Source organism: Empidonax traillii, unplaced genomic scaffold (genome assembly GCF_003031625.1).
Source record: "Empidonax traillii isolate 1590-97213 ecotype Southwest subspecies unplaced genomic scaffold, ASM303162v1 scaffold1817:size114834, whole genome shotgun sequence".
Taxonomy (NCBI): domain Eukaryota; kingdom Metazoa; phylum Chordata; class Aves; order Passeriformes; family Tyrannidae; genus Empidonax; species Empidonax traillii.
In genome coordinates this window covers 94,392-113,758 of record NW_020957010.1, presented here as the reverse complement: position 1 = coordinate 113,758, position 19,367 = coordinate 94,392, and the positions used below count along the sequence as shown (strand labels likewise).

Genomic DNA, 19,367 nt, shown 5'->3' with positions numbered 1-19,367 from the left:
ATAGTGGCATTATCAGGCTCATGCTACACATTAGACATGGTCCATGAAACACTCTAACCTCAAGGCAAAGTAATTTCTAATATGAATTGCTCATGCAAAGGCATTTCAGAATTGTGAAAAATAAGCCCCTCCAACCTCAATTTTCAGCTTCACTTTGTCAAGAGCTATTAAAGATAGCATTAATGTCATGGTTCAAAAACTATTGCTTACCTAAGAATATTTCCCTTTCTCTGCCCCAACACTCTATCTTTATTCTGACTCCAGAAGGGGAAGTATTAAGTTATTATTTATCTAGTCATGGAAATTTTACCTTTAAAGTACCACCTAAAATGTGGTCAAATTTATCAGGATTTATTGCAAATAACATGGACACCTCAAACTTTATCTGCAAAAATGCATACAGATGTACCCCTGTTTATTGATATTTTATTATATTAGATCACCTGTTTACAGCAAGTTATCAGAAGATACTTAGAACATCCAGATGAAGACAGCCTGTAAAAAACAGGGATCAAATCAAATAACATTCATGAGATGGGCATTGAAAAATTATTTTGGATATAACCCTGTATAAAAATATTTGAGGTTTTATTAGATCGGGCTTCTTGAGAAAACAGGAAGAGAAAATTTTACAAGTGCCCTCTATAACCTCAACTGTTCCTACTAATGTCAACAACAGCCACATTCAGAATTTCTGAAAATTCCCCACATTAAAAGAGTTTCCCATAATAAAAGAGCCTTTATAAACGAGCTGTTCTGTTCTGATTTATCAGTTTAGGAGTACACACACAGAATACAATGATACACAGGCTTCAGAAGTATATACATCAGACAGATCAAGGTAATATAAGTGATAAAACATCACCTTCTGGAAATTTTATCCTTTATTTGCCAAGAGTAGTGACATGTTTAGAATGGGACACTTCTATCGTATCTGATGGTTGTGGTTAGGGAAGCTAAAATATTTTAAGCACGAAGAACAGAAAATCAGACAACACACATTCCATAGCACATTTACTGGATCTAATTATAGTTGCAATAGAAAATACAAGAAAATTACATTCCAAGCATCATAAAGATCTTTAAGATCACTGAGTCTGATTGTAAATCCAGGACTGCAAGTCTACCACTAAACTATGTCCCTATTTACACAACTTTTAAATACTTCCAGAGATGTCAACTCCACCACTTCCATAGTCAGCCTGTTCTAATGTTGACTACCCTTTCAGAAAAAAAATATTTTCCTAATATCCAATCTAAACCTCCCCTGGAGCAACCTGAGGTCATTTCCTCTTCTCCTGTTGCTTGCTACCTGGGAGAAGAGACCAACCCCCACCTGGCTACAACCTCCTTTCAGGTCTTCTCTGAGCCTCTTTTTCTCCAACCTAAACACCTCCAGCTGCCTCACCTGAATTTCATAAGACTTGTGCACCAAAACCTTCACCAGCTCCACTGCCCTTCTCTGGAAAAACTCCAGCACATCAATGTCTTTCTTGTAGTGAAGGGTCCAAAAGTGAACACAGGACTCGAGGTGCAGCCTCACCACTGCCGAATAGAGGGAGACAATCACTACCCTGGTCCTGCTGACCACACTACTCCTGATAAATGCCAAGATGCCATTGGAATTCTTGGACACCTGGGCACACTGCTGTTCTCTGCAAAGAGTGAATACTATATCTATTACTATACTGGGTAAACTGTGCTTTAAGAAGTCAAAGTTGTTTAATATTAAATTTGCCTCACTTTCACCATGTCCACAAACACTTCTTTATGAATACAGAGTGTAACTGACTGAATACTTGCTTTACAGAAGGAAGTTTTTATAAGAGGGTCTGAAAACTCAACCCTTAGCAGAAAGTGACAGGGAGAAAAGAAACAAAATTATCTGAATTCCCCTTTGGAACTGAGTGCTTATCAGAGATATAAGCTCCTGACCACAGGGAAAAGATAGGAGATACTTGACATTGATGTTTACAATTTATTCTCACTGAAGGCCAAAAAATGCCTTATAAAAATCCTGAGCATCCAAACAATGTCAAGAAAAAAAATCCAACACAATATATGCTTTCACAGATATTATTAGTAGTAATATGTTGCATTCATACAGCAGTTTCAGATCTCAGGGTGCTACATTCTGTCTCCTTTTCAAGCACATAATGCTCTGGATTGCTTTACTTACTAGTAGCAGTAGCAGGACAATATCAGGATTATCACAGGCACAGGCTACATGCATTGATGTCCAAAAATCCTCATCTTGATGATTTACATTTACTCCTCTGTCAATTAGAATTTCTGCAGCAAATGCATTATCGTAGCGAGCACACTGGAAGAAAAAGAACAGATTAGGGATGGTGCTTTCCTCAGTGTACAACTGAATTTATTACACAGTATTTAAATTAGGCAGATGATGCAATATAGTTGAACTGCTGTGTTTGTAGGGAACAACAGCTGAGGAATCTATAGAAATAATTCTGTGGAGACTACCAGTTCCATATGCATGATTCACAGAACGCCCTTCTCCCTCTGAAAAAGCACTATATGAAATCTGCTGAATCTACAATAAAGATAAGGCTTTTTTTCTGTTCAGTACCATTGTTCCAAATCACTGCACAGGCATCAGTGCATGATGATCACATGATGAGTAGTGACACCTAAGTATATGCACACCCACAGGTACATATGTCCACATGCACATTAACTTCTGCCTCTTATGCAGATCATAGCAGTAATACACACTTCTACACTTTTATTTCCAGTCCACTAACCATGTGATTCCTTTTCCAGTCTCTCTGACAGATAAATACTCTGCACACTACAAGTGTGTTGGGAGAAGCGAGGGAATGCACGTGTTTGTGTGTGTGTGTGTTTGTGTGTGTGTGAGATGATGGAGGTCACAGTCAGTAATTTCAGCAGAGAAGAAGAAACTGACTTAGACGTGGTTTTGACTTCACTCCTCTGTCACATCTGCAACTTTTTATGCATAAGGTTACGGATAATATTGTAAAAGACAACCAGGGCACCTCTTAAGATCTTAACTCTGCTCTAGCATATAACCTCAGTAGCTGTTTAGAGAAACTTCCTCTCTCTTTCCCCACCAGAGAGAGGTTACAGGGAGACTTACTTTCTCTATTAGATACTTTCATGCTTTGAACACAATCCTTCATATCGATGCCTCTTCCAATATTTAAACATATCCCGGACCCAAAAAGCACATATATACATTGAGAGTACAAATATAGTGAAATCTGCAGATAATTTGCTAGTGCAGGTTAAATAATTGTGTTATGTCTATCACATGTAAAACCATACCATGGCATCCAGTTTGCTGATCTCTATTAATCTGGCATGGAAGCTGGGATACTGAAGGAAATGGGGGAAAAGTAGACGTACGTAACTGAATTTGATTGTGAAGTCAAAACATAGCTGAAATCTTCAACTGAGTGGAGGAGCTGCATGTACTATTGCAATATTAAATACTGATAACTCAGAAGATGAAATTTTAACTCTATCAGGATAAAAAGCAGTCCTGCCTTAAAAGATTTCCAACATGCTGACCACTAAATTACAGGACAGAAATTAAGTTCTGAGGTATTTCCTTTAACTTGTAGCTTATTTGGAAGCTCTAGAAACAGTTTTGTTTTGTTGCAGTATTATTCAGTGTATCAATATAACTTACACTGAGCTGTTCTATGTTCAAATTTTAACAAATCAGAGATAAGACATTATATACCAATCCCATTCTCAAGGTATTGTTGAGAAAAAAAAAAAAAAGATTTGTGCCTGCTCTTTGATTCTTTTTTAATGGATATTGTGAAACAAAGTTCCAGAAAAAATTGGTAAGCATATACTTTGTTATTAGGGCAGGTGTGATGCCTGTGTGATGCTATGTGTTTCCAAGTGAATGGGTAGCTCAGGCAAGTACTCTCTTTTCATACTTCTCCTCTCATGGAATCTAAAGACAGTTCACTGAATACCTGTGAAGTTCCCACAACTTCCCAGAGATTGAATATTGGGATACAAAGATGGCAACAGAATCTCTATCAAGTGTCACATTTGGTTTCTTTTAGAAATACATCACATTTTGGAAGTTAACAGAAATGGAAAAAGGAATTATATCATGAACTGGATGGTAAGGAAAATACGAAGATAAATATATTTTCCATTCATTCTGGCATAAAAACACTTAGCCTACAACTGGAAAGAATAAACACTGATTAAGGACAAAGCAGCTTATATAGAATCATAGTGGTAAAACTAGTACTTAGAACGGATCTACGTGGGCTTAAAGAATATAACACAGATGTATGATAAATTGTTATTTTCAATTCTTGCAGGAAAATAAACTTGGCTTATCTATTTCCCTGCATCATGACTCTCCTGTCTGTACTACTCCCAAATCAGGGTTAAATCCAAATTTCATTGAAATTAGGTTTGCGACTAAACCGAGGCAGTAGGTTACATGTAGCTCTCTAGTGCAAATTTCTTACTGCAGAAAGTGTTCCCTACTTTGGAAGTACATGTGTGCCTGTGAAGCAGCAGGCACCAGTTGAGAGATACTGACTGTGACAGTGAATTGGGGTGCGATGTAGATCTAGAAACCTAAAAAGGTACAGTTTAACTGCAGATTTTATCTGCAGTTAAAAAGTGTGCATCAGCTAAACTAGACAACGCAACCTAAAATTCCTGAAGATGGATTTTAATTTCTTCTATTTTAAATTGCCTGAGACTGATGCCACATCATCCTCACTGAAGATTTTCTCCTAGGGCTTTCAGCACAGTACAAGATTTGGGATGCCTCTATTTCGAGAATCCAAAGATAACATCTCCTATGGACTGCCCTTTTACAGAGCAATTGAGCACTTTGCAGCAGGCAAACAGTTGGAGGAGAGAAAAGAGAACTAAAATTCCTCTGTTCCAAATCAATATTGGACTCTCCCCTTAATTTCCTAATGTCCATGGTAAATACCATGGCCATGGAAGATGAAAAAAGCAGATTAATTACATAAAGGAAATGCTACATCTTGCAAGAACATGGTCACAGGTGTGCTGGAGTCCAGTAATATTACAGGAGGTTTTTTCTTTTATAAATTACTCTATTTTGTGTACATACTATGAAAAACTTAAACCAACTGTTCTAAAATGAAACACTCAGCCAGCAGACTTTTCAATAGATCTGTTATACCCTTTTATTTGCTAAGTTGCATTTATTTTACCCACATTGTGCAACAAAGTTGGATCCAAATGTCTTAAAACAGTTTCACGTTAAATAGACATCTGCAACTGAAGCATCACAGACCAAAGAAAAGGATCATAAGACTTGGGCATTAATCATGAGTTTTGCCATAGGCTCCAGCAAAGCCAAAATTCAACTTCTGTGGTATTTTCTTTTTGCCTGTCTACCAGTCTTTCCTCCATATGCCCTTACCTCTCGCTTTTCTTTTGGTCGTGATATACAAATTGTTTTCCTTTTATCTTTCCATTACTTAATCTGAATTGCTATGCAAATAATGATAAACTAAATGAAGATAATGTGTTAAATATCCACACACTGGAAACTGGTGCAAGAAAATATTCACAAAACCAAAAAATGTTACATCATATGAAACGTTATGTTTTCATATAGGACCTATAAATTTCTGAACCATATATTTCTGTATTCAGAATCAAGCAATATTTCCTTTATTCTTTCCTACTGAACAGATAATTATAAATAAAACAGATTAACAGATAATTTATAGATAATTTTTATAAATAAAAATAAAACATCTCATTCTCTTTAGAGAATGACATGATCCATTCTTTCATAAGCAATTTGAAAATGACCATACATTTAAAAAGCATAGCTGGATGCAATCACAACTACAGCAGAGGTCAGGATAGATAAAAACTATTGCTAAGCCTTTCTTTTTTGTTAATATGTCAAATCTGCTACTCACTATCCAACCATATTTATCCACAGTCACTAACACAAATATTCAATCACTCTCACCAGATGGAGCAAGGAGCCTCCTGAGGAAACAAGCATATGAGGGTCAGCACCATCTTTCAATAGCCGCAGCACTGTAATATTAAAGAAAAGAGGAACAAGAATTAATATACCTAATATACCAGCAATACACCTAATTCTGAACTGTTAGTAGGTTGATTCTTCATCATCTTCATTAGAAGATTTAATAATATATGCAAACCTCTCATATAACATTTGCAGAACTATCATGTCAGCATTTATCATCTCACCTGTTATAATAGCTAAGCCTGTAAGCAAAGGACCTTTGGCAATGAACAGCAAATATGAACAGTATCAAGGACTTTTCAAGTATACAGATAAACATGTCAGTTTTGTACATAGGAGAGGGGAGGGGAAAGTTGGAGGAGAGACCCTGCGTCAAGGTCACAATCACCTGATTAGTTCATATGGGAGCAAAATCACAGTCAGCTGGTTTCATTTTACTTTATAAGAGTTCCCATGAGATATGTTGGCTTTTTCAGTAAATACTTGAAAGTAGTATTCATAACTGGTATAATTTGAAATTAATCATCATACCAAAGCTAAATGATCTGCAGTCAATTTAACCTTTCCAGTGCATTGTCAGATCACTGATGCAGCATAATTTTTAAAACGATACTTGGAGTCAAACTCCACTCCCAGTTACATGTATCAAACCCTTTTGAAATGAAAACAGGCTTATAAGCACAAGAAAAATCACAACCTTTCGTACTGGTGCTCACTCAAGAGTGAAAATTCAGCACTTTTTCCCTATTGCCTTTATAACCTTTTCACTCTAAATCAAAGCATTGACTAACTCATGGTAACAGTGTTCATTCCTTGAACAGAATTGCATGGTAGCAATGCCAGACATTATCAGGGGAATTCCCACCAGCACTGCAACCCTGTCTTCAATAAACTGGCATAAAGAACCCTTTTAAAAGGCCCCTCTCCATGAGAATAACTGTCAGTAATGTTTCCTGAGTGGGAGCACAGCTGGTTCTGACTCCATCGTTTGGAAAACTTAGTTTGAATCCCTAGTTAAGATACTGGATGGACTTGTGCAAACAATTGTTAAGAAATTTCAAGTAGTGAATACCCCAAAAATCTGTTCTACTTTGTGGCTTTGCCCCATAAGAGAGCCATAAATTTGCCTCATGGCCCTCCTAACTTCTGTGAATCCATTAGGAGACTCTTAAACACAACCTCCTCCCTATCTATGCATTTTTTGTATGTGTTTTCTTTTTCCCAAGAATATCTTGCTACTCCATTTTCACTGTACATTTGAACTTCTTACAGCATTTAGACAGTCAGTTAACCTGTTTGAAAGAGGTCAGGTTTTTTTTTTTTTCAAATACTGTCAACTAATAGAAGCAATGTTTTCTGAATGTGCTGAATTATTTTTGATCAGGTGCCCTAGAAAAATGCAGCCTAAGAAAGAATATTCGGCTAAATGTTTGCAACCCTGTAAAATTAAAGTGAAACACTTGGCAATATTATCACTAAATACTTTGCATAGTAAACACAGTGGTATAATGGACAAATATTTACAATAGTTAGACTAATTCATTTAATCTTTTGCTCTTTTATAAGTTTTGAAATTCAAAGATCAATCCAAAGGGTTGTACAAACCACACTTTATGAATACTTCCATGGTACTTATTTTTCCTCATCAAAGGATTTGCTTCATTTAATTTACGTAACTGTAAATTACTTTTATGTTCTGGCAATTGTTACTTTGAAAGTTAATCCCTATCAGAAGTCCCTGTTGCCCCCAGTATGTCCACCAAAAGTAGAATTGGAATATTAGGTAACATGAAGTATAAAAAAATGTACAACACCTGTTAAGAAAGATGAAAAGCACTGAACCAGAGCGGGACGGTAGAGAAATATTTACGAAATTTCATAACTTTGGGAGAATTGGATAAACAACAGAAAGCAAAGCATTTATTTCTGCTTTCAGATCCACCAAATCTCAAAATGCACAATTGCCCTCATCCAGAGAGAGATCATTAAAAATAAAATTCAGAACAAAATTCTTTCCTTGGCTTAAGACCTAAATTGACAGCCACATAAGGAGATGCTCCCTCTGCCTCAGGTTTCAGTGAGTAAAGATTTATTGTTAAGTCCTCCTTCCTTAAATAGGTGTGCAACTACATCCTCCTCAGGAGTTATTATTTTAAATGTTCCTATGTCATGCCATTTCTTTAGTATGGCTGAAAATATTAATTCCATATCACAGAACATTTCTTAAGGCTCTGAAAGTAATTTCATCTTCCCAATCCCACCAGGATTTCACCTTAACAAATTAACACTCCAAATTGTTCCCTTCCTCCATCCTTGTTTTTCAGGGGGAAAAAAATCCACCTATTTCAGATTCTCAGACACTTAATACAGTGTTTTTATGTAGCATTCTTTCTTATGGACTCTGTATGTGGGTTAAATACGTGAACTATGTCTTGAATCCACCTGCAACAAGAGACTCATTTGCAAATATGGGAATAAGTGTAGATAGTCCTTTAAAGTGTGATTTGCAGAAATCACTCTATTCTCAAGGAGGCTTCAACTGATGACATTGTAAGAGCATATAATTATTTAAAAATGCCATCTTTACAGTGTATTCTCACAGGCTGTACTGCTGTCAAAAAGGAGGAGTCATGTTATTCACTTCATGGCCCACTCTTCCCTTGTGCCAGCTCTCCCTACCAGCTGCACATTCAACTGGACCAATAAGGTGATGGAGGTTTTGTTTGTGGGGCAGTTTTTTGGGAGGGCAGGGCTTGGTTGGATTTATAGTTTGGTGGCAGAAATCTTGCATTGACTAAGGCTGTTAATGAAATAGCATCCTCAATCTGTCTTTCTAAAAGATGGGATAAGACAACGAGTTAACCAAAAGAATCTGTTCCCTCCCCTTTTTCACAAAGGGACTTGCACACCCTTTACCTCAGGCTACTTCTGCATCTGGGAGCTGACTTTAATGGCACAGAGTAACACCAGCAAAAATAAAATGTGGAGTTTCTTGTTGGGTAATTGAGATGAACTCAATCATTAAGAATGCTGGGATCACCAAAAGGGGCTTTTGGGTATGTCCTTCTAAACAAAGACAGAGGATAAAGACCTCTCTCTTTTGGCAGGAGAAGGACACAAAGGTAGGTCAGTGGGTTGGGAAATTGCATTTCTAACAGTATTCCACAAGAATTTCATCTGGAGTCTAAAGTACAAATGAAGTGACAGAAAGAAACTCTGTTTACTCAGGTAGAAAGAAGATGGGCAATTTACTGAATCTCTTCCTCCCATCAATCCTCCAAGGACTTGGTTCTTGTAGAGAAGCTATGCAAAATATGAAGTAATGACTTTCCAGATCTATTTAGCAACTCCTTGCAGTTGAAACCAAGCAATGACCATTTCTGGATCCAAGATCAAAATCCACAAAAATTAATAGCTTTGTCTTGATTTTTTACTCAGAATAAAATTTTTTACAAACTCTCAAGCCCTTCTTTTGTATGTATAAGCAGGTCCCTCCATTCACTAATGTCTTTTAGATTTGACATACAAAATTATTGACTACTTAGAACAGAATTTCATACCTGATTTCATATCTAATAAAGGTATTTTAGAAAGTATTTGAAAGCATTGTAGTCTCAGCAGTAAAAAAAAGATAATAATCAACATAGCTTTCCACATATGCCCAATGATACAATTTTAACCAAATTATTCCAGTGAGCTGAATAGCTTTCTACATTCCATTGATTTTATTGACTAGATTACACCTTATTATGTGGCCTTATAATGTAGTAGTTATTATTGCTGTGCCTGTTACCATCCACAGGTCTTGTACTAACTTTGCATGTGGAACTACGGCTATAAAGCTTACATTTCCTGGGCTTGTCTTGGTTTGCTTGGAACTTTCTTTTAACTCTTTTAGCTGTTACAGCAACTCGGTGATGACAACATGACAATTACCTAACACATTTTAGTTTTGTTTAGCTTTGTACAACTGTGGTGCATAACACATTAAGAATTTTGATATACACAGCAGTAACTAGTACTTACACTGTGCTGTGTTGAATATAATCTAGCTACCCTGTCATATAGAGCTATATATGACCTTATACGCTGCCGACACAAGGAGTACTGATCTGAAGTGAGAGCCTGAAAGGGGAATTCAGAGGGCCCAGGGCTATCAGTAACTCACCAGAGATCATCCACTGATGGTGACACAAACTTAGGAGCTGGGTAATGTTGCATTCACAGCAAACTCAGTTTTAGTAGTAACAGAAAAGATAAAAATAAAGGTGCCTAATATTTGTAAAACCTAACAGTTGGTCATCTGCTGTGCTGTATACCAGTGTATCCTTCTATTAATTGTTTCTCTGAGGAGTAGCTGGCAGCTAGTGTAAACTTTGTTCCTGTTAATATCTATTTTTGTTCTCTTCAGTTTAGCAGGAATAACTCCAGCTGGAAGGCTTTGCTTGTTCGTTATGTACAGAAACACGACATACTGATCCAGAAGCCTAGCTAAAATGATGCTGATGCTAGAATGGATTATTCCATTCTCCTTCTGTCCCAATTTGCATGTTTTTGTTACTTGGCACAAGGAGAAGATTAGTTCTCCCTCCAGCCAGATCAAGAATCTGGGAATGTGGCTGTGGGTAATAGGTGATTATGGAGATTGTTGTTCCCACCACTTTTCACCAACAGTCGAAAGTAGTTTGGGCATAAACTGACCATGAAATTGAATCACTGAAGAACAGGAGTGATAAAGATGTGTAGTAGCATCCTTCTACCTCTTCCACTTCCACAAATTCAGTGTTATATTTTGACCTTTACTTCCTCCACAGTCAGATATTTGGTCCCACACCGGCATCTTAAAACTCTGTACAGATGAATCACTTAAAATTCTCTTCACCTTCATGACTCTTCAGCGCTCTTTTCTCAATCCTTGGCAGTCACCCTATACTTTCAGCTTGTACAAAAGGTACTTATGAGGAACCTGCTACGTAACTCAGCTGTGTATGAGAATAGATGAATGCTAATCTTGGTAAGTTATTCTTAATCAGAACACCAAATGAAATCAAGTAAAATTTCAGATTTTTGGTTAATGGAGTTTTAGAAAAAATGTTTACTTCATACCATTGCTATGATTAGTTTAAAATTGAATTTTAAAATCCAAGTACCACTGTTGGTAATTTAATAATTCTTTTAAGGTATCTTGTTCACCTAACAAACACATTTACTGTTACCACCTCATCACTAGCAAAACAGCTCATGCTTTCTTTCAAAGGAAGGTCATCAGTTGACATGGTTCAGAGCAGTCATGCCCTTAACTGGGTTTTCAAACAACTGATTTGTAATCCCACTGCTTTTTACATGAAATATTTTCTGAGTTCATTGGCAACATCTGTCAAACTTGTTCTGATCTCATCTTCTAATTTTCTGGAGAACTCTGGAAATAAATTCCCATCTTTGCTGTACAAAGATTAAAGACAACAAACCTTAAAAAAATATGCACAATATTTGGGCAGATAAGTGTTGTGCCATTCACAGACCGCAGAAATGAAGAGAGGAAAATTACTCTTTCCATACTGGCTGAGAGCGTCAGCCTTGCATATCCAAGCTATACTGCCCGCTGTTTGAACAGATCACTGATGAGGACAGGGCTGATGTTTCTATCCTCCCATAGTCTATAATTTTTTTCAAGCAGCCAGCAATCATGCTACCATGACCCCAAAGCAACTGGGTCATTGATTCTCTTCTGCATTTAAAAGCATGATGTGAAATGTCAGGCTGATTCCTGCGCTCCATTCAACACAACATTATCTTTAAAAGAAACAAACCAAGGCACCAGTGAAACAGACTGACAGAGTAGTTCCACAGCCCCAGTCAGTGTTGGTAGATCAAAATACATGGTAGTTCTTTCCCATGCTCTTTGTGGAGGAATCAGTCATAACCCAGCCTTGGAAACAGCTGAGGGGCTTGATCACTCCACTGGGGGAGTGAACTTCAAGCAGAACAGGTAAGCATGAGACAAGATGGGTCCCTTTCTGCCTAGTCCTCGTCTGCTTTCCTACCAGGCCTTACACCATCAACTATTGTATGTCCATGCCCAGGCATTCACCAACCCTGACAGCTTCCTGCCAATGCACTATCACTCTGAAGTCAAGGGCACAGCCCTCCTGTTGTCTGAGGTACCTTGAACTGGAAAACCATACAGAAACTAATGGTTATGTCTCTGGGCCACACAGACACTAAGTCAAACTCCAGTGAGATCAGTGAGGAGAGCCACAGTTCCCTCCTGGGGCAGACATTTCTATCACTGTAGACATAGCCAGAATAATTTATGAGTTTAGGGACCACAGTTATTCAAGAACTGCTAAATTTAAAACTTCTTCCTGCAAATTTGCCCTTTTTCATTTCTATATACATTAAACATAATGCAGTCTGTGTCTCCACTGGGAAATATTAAGGCCACAAATCTAATGGCCTGAAAAATCCTAGTGTGTGTCTTTTACAGTGCCCAAGGAGTGCTACAAATTAATCTATCTCCTTACACAAAAGTGACAATGGGCAGCAGTTAAGATGTGATATGACAGGCAAAGAATCTGTTTTCAACTGTGAGGAGACAGCTACTCACATTGAAGAGCAGCGTAGACTCCGAAATCACTTCAGAGGAACAAGACTTAGTAGTTATTGGATCACCCTACCTAATAGCTACATCTGTTTATATGATTTCTGTTTCTCTCTTTTTTATTTTTCTTTAGGATATTTATTCCTAAAGTCTTATTTTCTTTCATTTTCAGTTCAGTGTACTTTATAATTACTTTTTCAAATAGAAGGACCCCAATTTACACTTGCAAATACATGCACTAAAAATATCTAGAGCGGTGTAGAAAAATCCTGGTGTAAATCACAGTAATTTAGAGAAGATTGGAGTTCTACAGTGCAAAGACATTACTGCAAGGGGCACATCCAGCATCACAAAGCAATGATGGTGATCCTCTGTTTTGCCTCAGTTTTGAATTAACTCTACCAGAGCTAGAGGTTTGGCCAGGCCAGAGGGAGGGAACTGCTGCAGTAAGGTCTACTGTAGTTGTTAATAAAGCTATGATTTCATCTCACAGTAACTATGACCTGTGTGTATAACAGAGCTGTTGCTAAAATGATTCAACACTACCTTAAAAAATAACACATGCTTAGCTAAAAATATTGGTTCTATCATCACAGCTAATAGCACAGCAGGGTTTTGCCAGCATAGCTTTTTCCTAGGCCAAAATAGCTGTGCCACCAAAAACTGTTAGCACAGACCTGACTGAATTTGGAATGCCTGTTAGTGAGATAAAATTACAATAGAAACAAAGCTTTTTAACATTTACCACTAGTTGAACACTCTAAAATTAACCTTAGGGGAAAGTAGTTGATCATACAGTAAACTTCAATAAGGCTATTCTCAAAGCTTTCACTTCCAACTAGCCAATGAGATTTATAAAAAAAAGGAACTTAATATCTTTGCATTTAAGTCACCTATTTCATTCTGTACACATATTTTATCTGTCTCCTATGTGTGGATTCTCCTGGAGATCCTGACAAATGTGAATAAAACAGCAAGAACTTTATCCTCAGGCTACAGTCAGTAATTACAAAAGCTCACACCCCACTAGGTTCACCTTAGAAACATGTGTCAATTTGAAAGCTTTTTAAATTACCAGTGTAATTTTTTAGGCCAACTTTTCAGCCACAGAAATACCTGACTGTACATTCAAATGTCTGTAGAATTGAATAAAAGTTTTACATCTTTACAATATTTCAATCAGTATGTTAAATTTGTTTGGGAATATACAGCTTTCCACTACCATAGTCATTAAATGATAAATACTAAAACACACTCCAGCAAAATAACTCATTCTGCAGTCAGTACCTTAATTTGAAAACCACTGTCATAACCATGTTTTCCCCCAGTGTAACAATTTGAGAATTTGCATACAACACAAATTTTCAGCTGAACAGACTGTACACCCCCTCTGTTTCACCCAACATTTATGTTGATCCTATGCCAACGTTACTTAATTGGCATAAATCAAATTACTGCTGACTTATATGCCATATGAAGCAAGACTCACTCCCTCCTTTAACTCTCTCACCATGCAAAGCAAGTTTATGCCAGCTGGGTTAGAAGCCTTGTAAGCAACTCATTACGATTTGTATTAGAGATCTTCAAGGATAACAGACTATTATCCTGCTTAGCAGCTGCTAAATGGTACTAATTACCAGCTGTAGACCACTGGTGTTAGATTCTGTGTGTCTAATGGAATTCCCAGGGCATGCAATGCCCAAGGAAGCAAACTTAAACCAGACAGTATAGAACAAACTAGGGACATTAATAATCCATGCATTTATCAAAAATGGTCATGCCTGTGGCAGATGAGTGACCAGAATTATGAAGGAAATATGTGGTTCCTGGAATATCTCACCACTTGACATATGTGGCTTAGGCACCACCTTTCACAGAGTGTAATCTGTGACAGTTTACATTGTCAAAATCAGAACTGCTTCCCTCTTGTTCATGCATCCATTCAGATTTCTGCCCTCATTCTTGCGTAGAAGTGACCCATGTCACTCTGTCATGAGCTGGTATGGAGAGCTAAACCAGCTGAAGGCCAACCTTATGACAAATAATTTCCACATCATTCTTTTCCCTGGCTCTCACTTCAAGACAAGCTTAAAGATGAGAGGACAAATGGATAGCACAGAAGCAGAGGACAGAAGGGAGAGCAATCTCAATCTTAGCTTAGGTTTAAACTGTGTTAGAAACAGACTTTCTAAGTGTCATTTGATATTCTTAGGAAACTGTTAAAATCAAGTCAGTGGCTCCAAGATGCCTGCATAGTTCCTTTCCTTTCTTTGCATCAGGCCCATCAGCTGTGCAACAGGTAGGTGAATTGGTTCAGAAGGGGGACAAAGAACTTGGCTGTTGATTTTAGGGGGTGGTGCCCTCTCTCTTGGATCAGTGTGCTAAACTGACTTACTCTGCTGCCACACAATTGCTAAATCTGACACAAAGGGCATGCAGCAAGAAGGATGGTAAGAATAGAATCAAAAGTAATGAATGAAATTTTCTGAATTAGAAAATATAGCACTGGTATAACATCCAGCTGGGGTGGTGGGACAAGCCCTGTCCAGCTGCCCTGGGGTGGTCCTCACTCTCCCAGTGTTCCACGCAGCAGGGAGCAGCTGGCCCCCATGGTGCCCTTACAACATTTACCTCTAGTTAATTAAATTTCAACAAACTATCACATCCACAAGGATTTCATGTCCCTTCCACACTTCCATAAGTTTCAAGGGAGTAGAATCAAGTCTCTACTGTTCCACCTTGGACACCTGGAATGTCCACAAAATTAAGGTTTTCTGACTAAAATCCCTTTTATTTATATAGATAATTTTAGCACATTAAAATTTGTGTGCTGTGAAACATTTTCTGGTTGAGATACATCTTGCTGTATGGTAAGCCTTAAATCATCAACACACTTCAGACTACTGATACCAGAATCCTTTTTTGGACATCTCTGAGATGGTCAAGAGACGTGAAGAGAGTCCTGTGCTCACATGAAGTCATTCCCCTCTTCACTTTTACAGAGTTTTAAAATAGATGGAGATAAGTCAGGTTTTGGAGTATTATTGTCACACATTTTTCAACAATATCAGCATGCAGTCAGAGTCCTTTAGTTGGCCAAAACCAACTGAGAATAACATATTAAACTTCCTAATGGTTCTCTTCTACTTGACAATGCAGACCCACACTTCTGAATTTCCTTTTTTTTTTTTTTATCCTAATACAATACATGAGGTTTCAAAGGCTAATGAGTCCTTACACATGAGACACATCTTCCTATTGGAGATGATGGGATACAGGATCTGCTTTCCTTGCCAACTCAAGGATAGAATCACCTCACAGGCAGTCATTCTGAAAATTGGACTTCTGGAGAGGCAGTGTGGAGCTCCTCCTACTCTGCTAAGCAAATGTTACAGAGAAACTGATTTGTGAGGTCTGGAGAGATTACCCGTGCTGTGCAAACAGCCACGATCACTGCAGCAAAGCAGGATATGGGATCCAGTCACATCTCCCACATAAACATGAATATAAAAAGCATGCATGCTGCATAAATACCTCAGCTTGGGTAAGCTCTTCAAATTTTACCTTACACTCCTATTCAGCACTTATTGCATTGACTGCAACATGATGGTTACCAAGTCCTTCTAATGCCTGTGCATTACAAATAACAAATATGAACATTTTCACATATTGGTTAGTTATCAGAAGTCTTCATTAACAATAACTATGCCTGTTTTCTGCAATGGTCTACATTCTGCCTGGGCACCTAGCTCAAAGATGTTTACATTTCTCATTACTTATCTTCCAAAATTATATTTGGCTGAATTGCTGCATGCTTGAAATGTATTATACTTTTCCTAGTGGTAATCCAAGCAGTTTATATCTGCTGATCTCTAAATCTTCTTCAGTCTTTTCTGATTTTACATCTCTTTCCATCCAAAGCACAGGGACATAAAGAGTCTCACAGTTATAGCTAGAGCTTCTCTCACACATTGGCTCCCAAACTCCCAATCTGCAAAGAATTCCTTCACACTTGGCAGAGGACAGACTTGACACATTTTCAATATAACACAACAACTTTTGTAACCTTTGCCCGTTTCTGACAAGGGGGCCCAAATACTAACTTTCACACTTGCCTGCTGTGTACTCTTTGCACAGACTATGCATCTTCTGTCAATGGTGAAACCAAAAGGCAACTGTTAAGTTGCCTAACAACACTAATAAGGGACTTGTCCCAATTAAATTTGTTTTAATACATACTGAAATCTTTATTAGTCTCCCTGATTTGTGGCCTGGATGTCCACCAAAGAGAACAAATTGGCCACAGTCAGGTCCAGACAGGAGTCACTATCTTCTCCAGTCAGTGTTGCTCCAACTGCGCAAGTGCAGCCCTCTCGAAATCATCCTGTTCTCACTCCTTATCCCACTGCTGTTTCTGGATGCTTCCAAGTTCAGTGTATTCTGGCTAGCACCTTCTTTACCCACACCAGTTACAGCAACCACCACCACTATCAATATGCCAAAAACAAAAAGCAATTAAAAAACCAGCAATAAACACATTTTCACCTCAAGAACAACAGATCACATGTATAAAGCCATCACGGAAGGAAAGAGATATCAAACTTGAAACTTGTGACTATCACTTTCTTAAACCACCTCAGAATAAGAAAACATCTCTATGTACCTGCTTTGAGGTAAGGCTGTCAGACTTGGGCAGTTGAAGATTGCAGCAATGTAGACTTCACTTCTTTAAATGTTCAATATTTGAAATGAAAAAACATACAGGGACACAGAGGATTGAAATGATGGATTTATAATGGTTCACCTAAAAGAAGTTTCCAGCCAAAGAGACAAACTTGAAGCACAAACAACTCTGCATTCAATATCACCAAGCTTACAGATGGCTAAACCTACACACCAATCTTATGTAAAGTGAACCTACATGGGATTAGCAGTGAAGCCTTTGAGGACCCGGGGAATCGAGGAGGTGATATATGAGAAACAGACCCTTTGCTTCCTATTTAGTAATCAACACCTCTTCTTTGATGCTGGTGAGCCACTAGAAGGGCCAGATTATTACAGCAAAGCTGGGGCAATCAGCACAAAACCAGCACGAAGCAAATTTTACTTTACTTATGTTTTACCTATGTTGTTACAGGTACGGATTGCCACAGTGAAAACTGCAGTTTTGGTCAGCATGGAGAAGAAAAAAATTACGTTCACATAGTACCTCGTATAATCACATCTGTTTTTACAGCTTACAGAAAGCAAAAGCCTCACATACAAGTTGACGGTTTAATTTGGTTTTGAAGTAGAATTATCAGTTGTTCTCAACAGAAACCTCTCTCCTTTGTTTGGTCTACTCTTGCACAATATTAAGAGCTGCCATAGTTCAATGTCCTAGTTGTTTCATTCCTCTGCAAAATTCAGCATGACACTGGACTACAGACCTCCTGAGGTCCTCTCTGGCCTGACCAATCTTACAACTCTATGAATTCAACAATATTGATGTCAACAAGGGTTAGGAGCAACCAGCATCACATCACCTGACAGAAGTTCTCAATTCTGACCGACACCAATGAGTTCATGTCCATATGGAGCCAAAGGATAGGTCTGGGCTGCAGTGACGAGCTATCACTACAGAGCCTCAAACTTCCCAAGTGATACAAAATTCCACACATTCTCATTTGCTCAAATAATGCACCTGACATGTATCTGGTACATAAAGCTGATAAATCAAGGAGAAGCCAGAGAGAACCCCATGCTAGAAGTGCCTAAGTCACCAACAGAGATAAGGACTAAACCAGGAGAGCCTGCATGTATATAACCAAAACTACATATATGGAGAAAGAGTGGGATAAAAAAGTAATTCCCGTGTAAAAATCAGTAGAACTGCATATATTTGGTCTTTACATATGCCTTTTTCTGTCCAACTTGTACAGTTCTAAATATTTGACCCTCACAGGATTTTTAGGAAGAGGCTTAAAGGCAAAAGAAGACCAACATTCATCCTGTATAGGAACGGAGAAGCCAGAGAAGTTCAGAAGGTTATTATTAAAAGGTGTGGTAGTTGGTACCCTCTTACAGGATGTCCTTTAGTAGACTAAGAAACAAAGCAGCAGTTAAAATTTCACACAGATACTTCCAGCTTTAAGAACACTTCAAGTCATATTTTCTGTACTGCCAGTGTACAGTGTACAATGAGGAAGTCTAGAAAAAACTACCACTGTATGTTAGCAATAGTTGTGATAGCTAAAATCTGGAGCACATACCCCAGCTCAAGGATTTAGTGCTGCAGCTGTCATGCTTGTCTTTTCAGTCTAAATGTAATCGAAACCCTAAACAGTGCATGGTGTGAGAAATTACCTCCTCTCATTGCCCTGTAAAATGACAGTGTCTGTACTGCTTCAAGGTCACATATACACTGCACTGTAATAGAGAGTAATCAGAAAGAAACATAATAAGAAAGCAGTATGAGGCTCCAGGATGACTGTCTGAATTCTACCTTGAACGTTTAAAACCCTTGTTTAAAGCTGGACATTCAGAAATATTGTGAATTTCACCTTAACTACCACATTCCCACCTCCATTCTTAGATGCAATGCACACAGAAACACAAGCTAAATTATCCATTCCCTTAGATTTATTGATTGTATTCTTGCAACCTTCAGTTCCTCCACTATAATAGCCTATTACTATGATGGCTGCAATTAACAATAATCAAGAAGAATCGATTGTCTTTACATTAGGCCATACAACTCATTTCTTTATATTA

The 19,367-nt window shown here is 37.9% G+C and overlaps 1 protein-coding gene across 1 annotated transcript in view; it reads right to left on the bottom strand.

Moving 5' to 3' along the window:
* Positions 1–310: 310 nt before the first annotated feature.
* The window catches only part of LOC114071056, a gene marked incomplete at its 3' end in the record, with an annotated part of 51,246 nt that continues 32,189 nt past the window's right edge, over positions 311–19,367 (bottom strand). The window contains exons 3-6 of the mRNA XM_027908713.1: positions 5,990–6,060; positions 2,132–2,323; positions 1,409–1,702; positions 311–385 (exon numbers count right to left, since the gene is read on the bottom strand). Coding sequence (XP_027764514.1) covers positions 311–385; positions 1,409–1,702; positions 2,132–2,323; positions 5,990–6,060 — 632 coding nt within the window. The remainder of the gene's footprint in view (positions 386–1,408; positions 1,703–2,131; positions 2,324–5,989; positions 6,061–19,367) is intronic.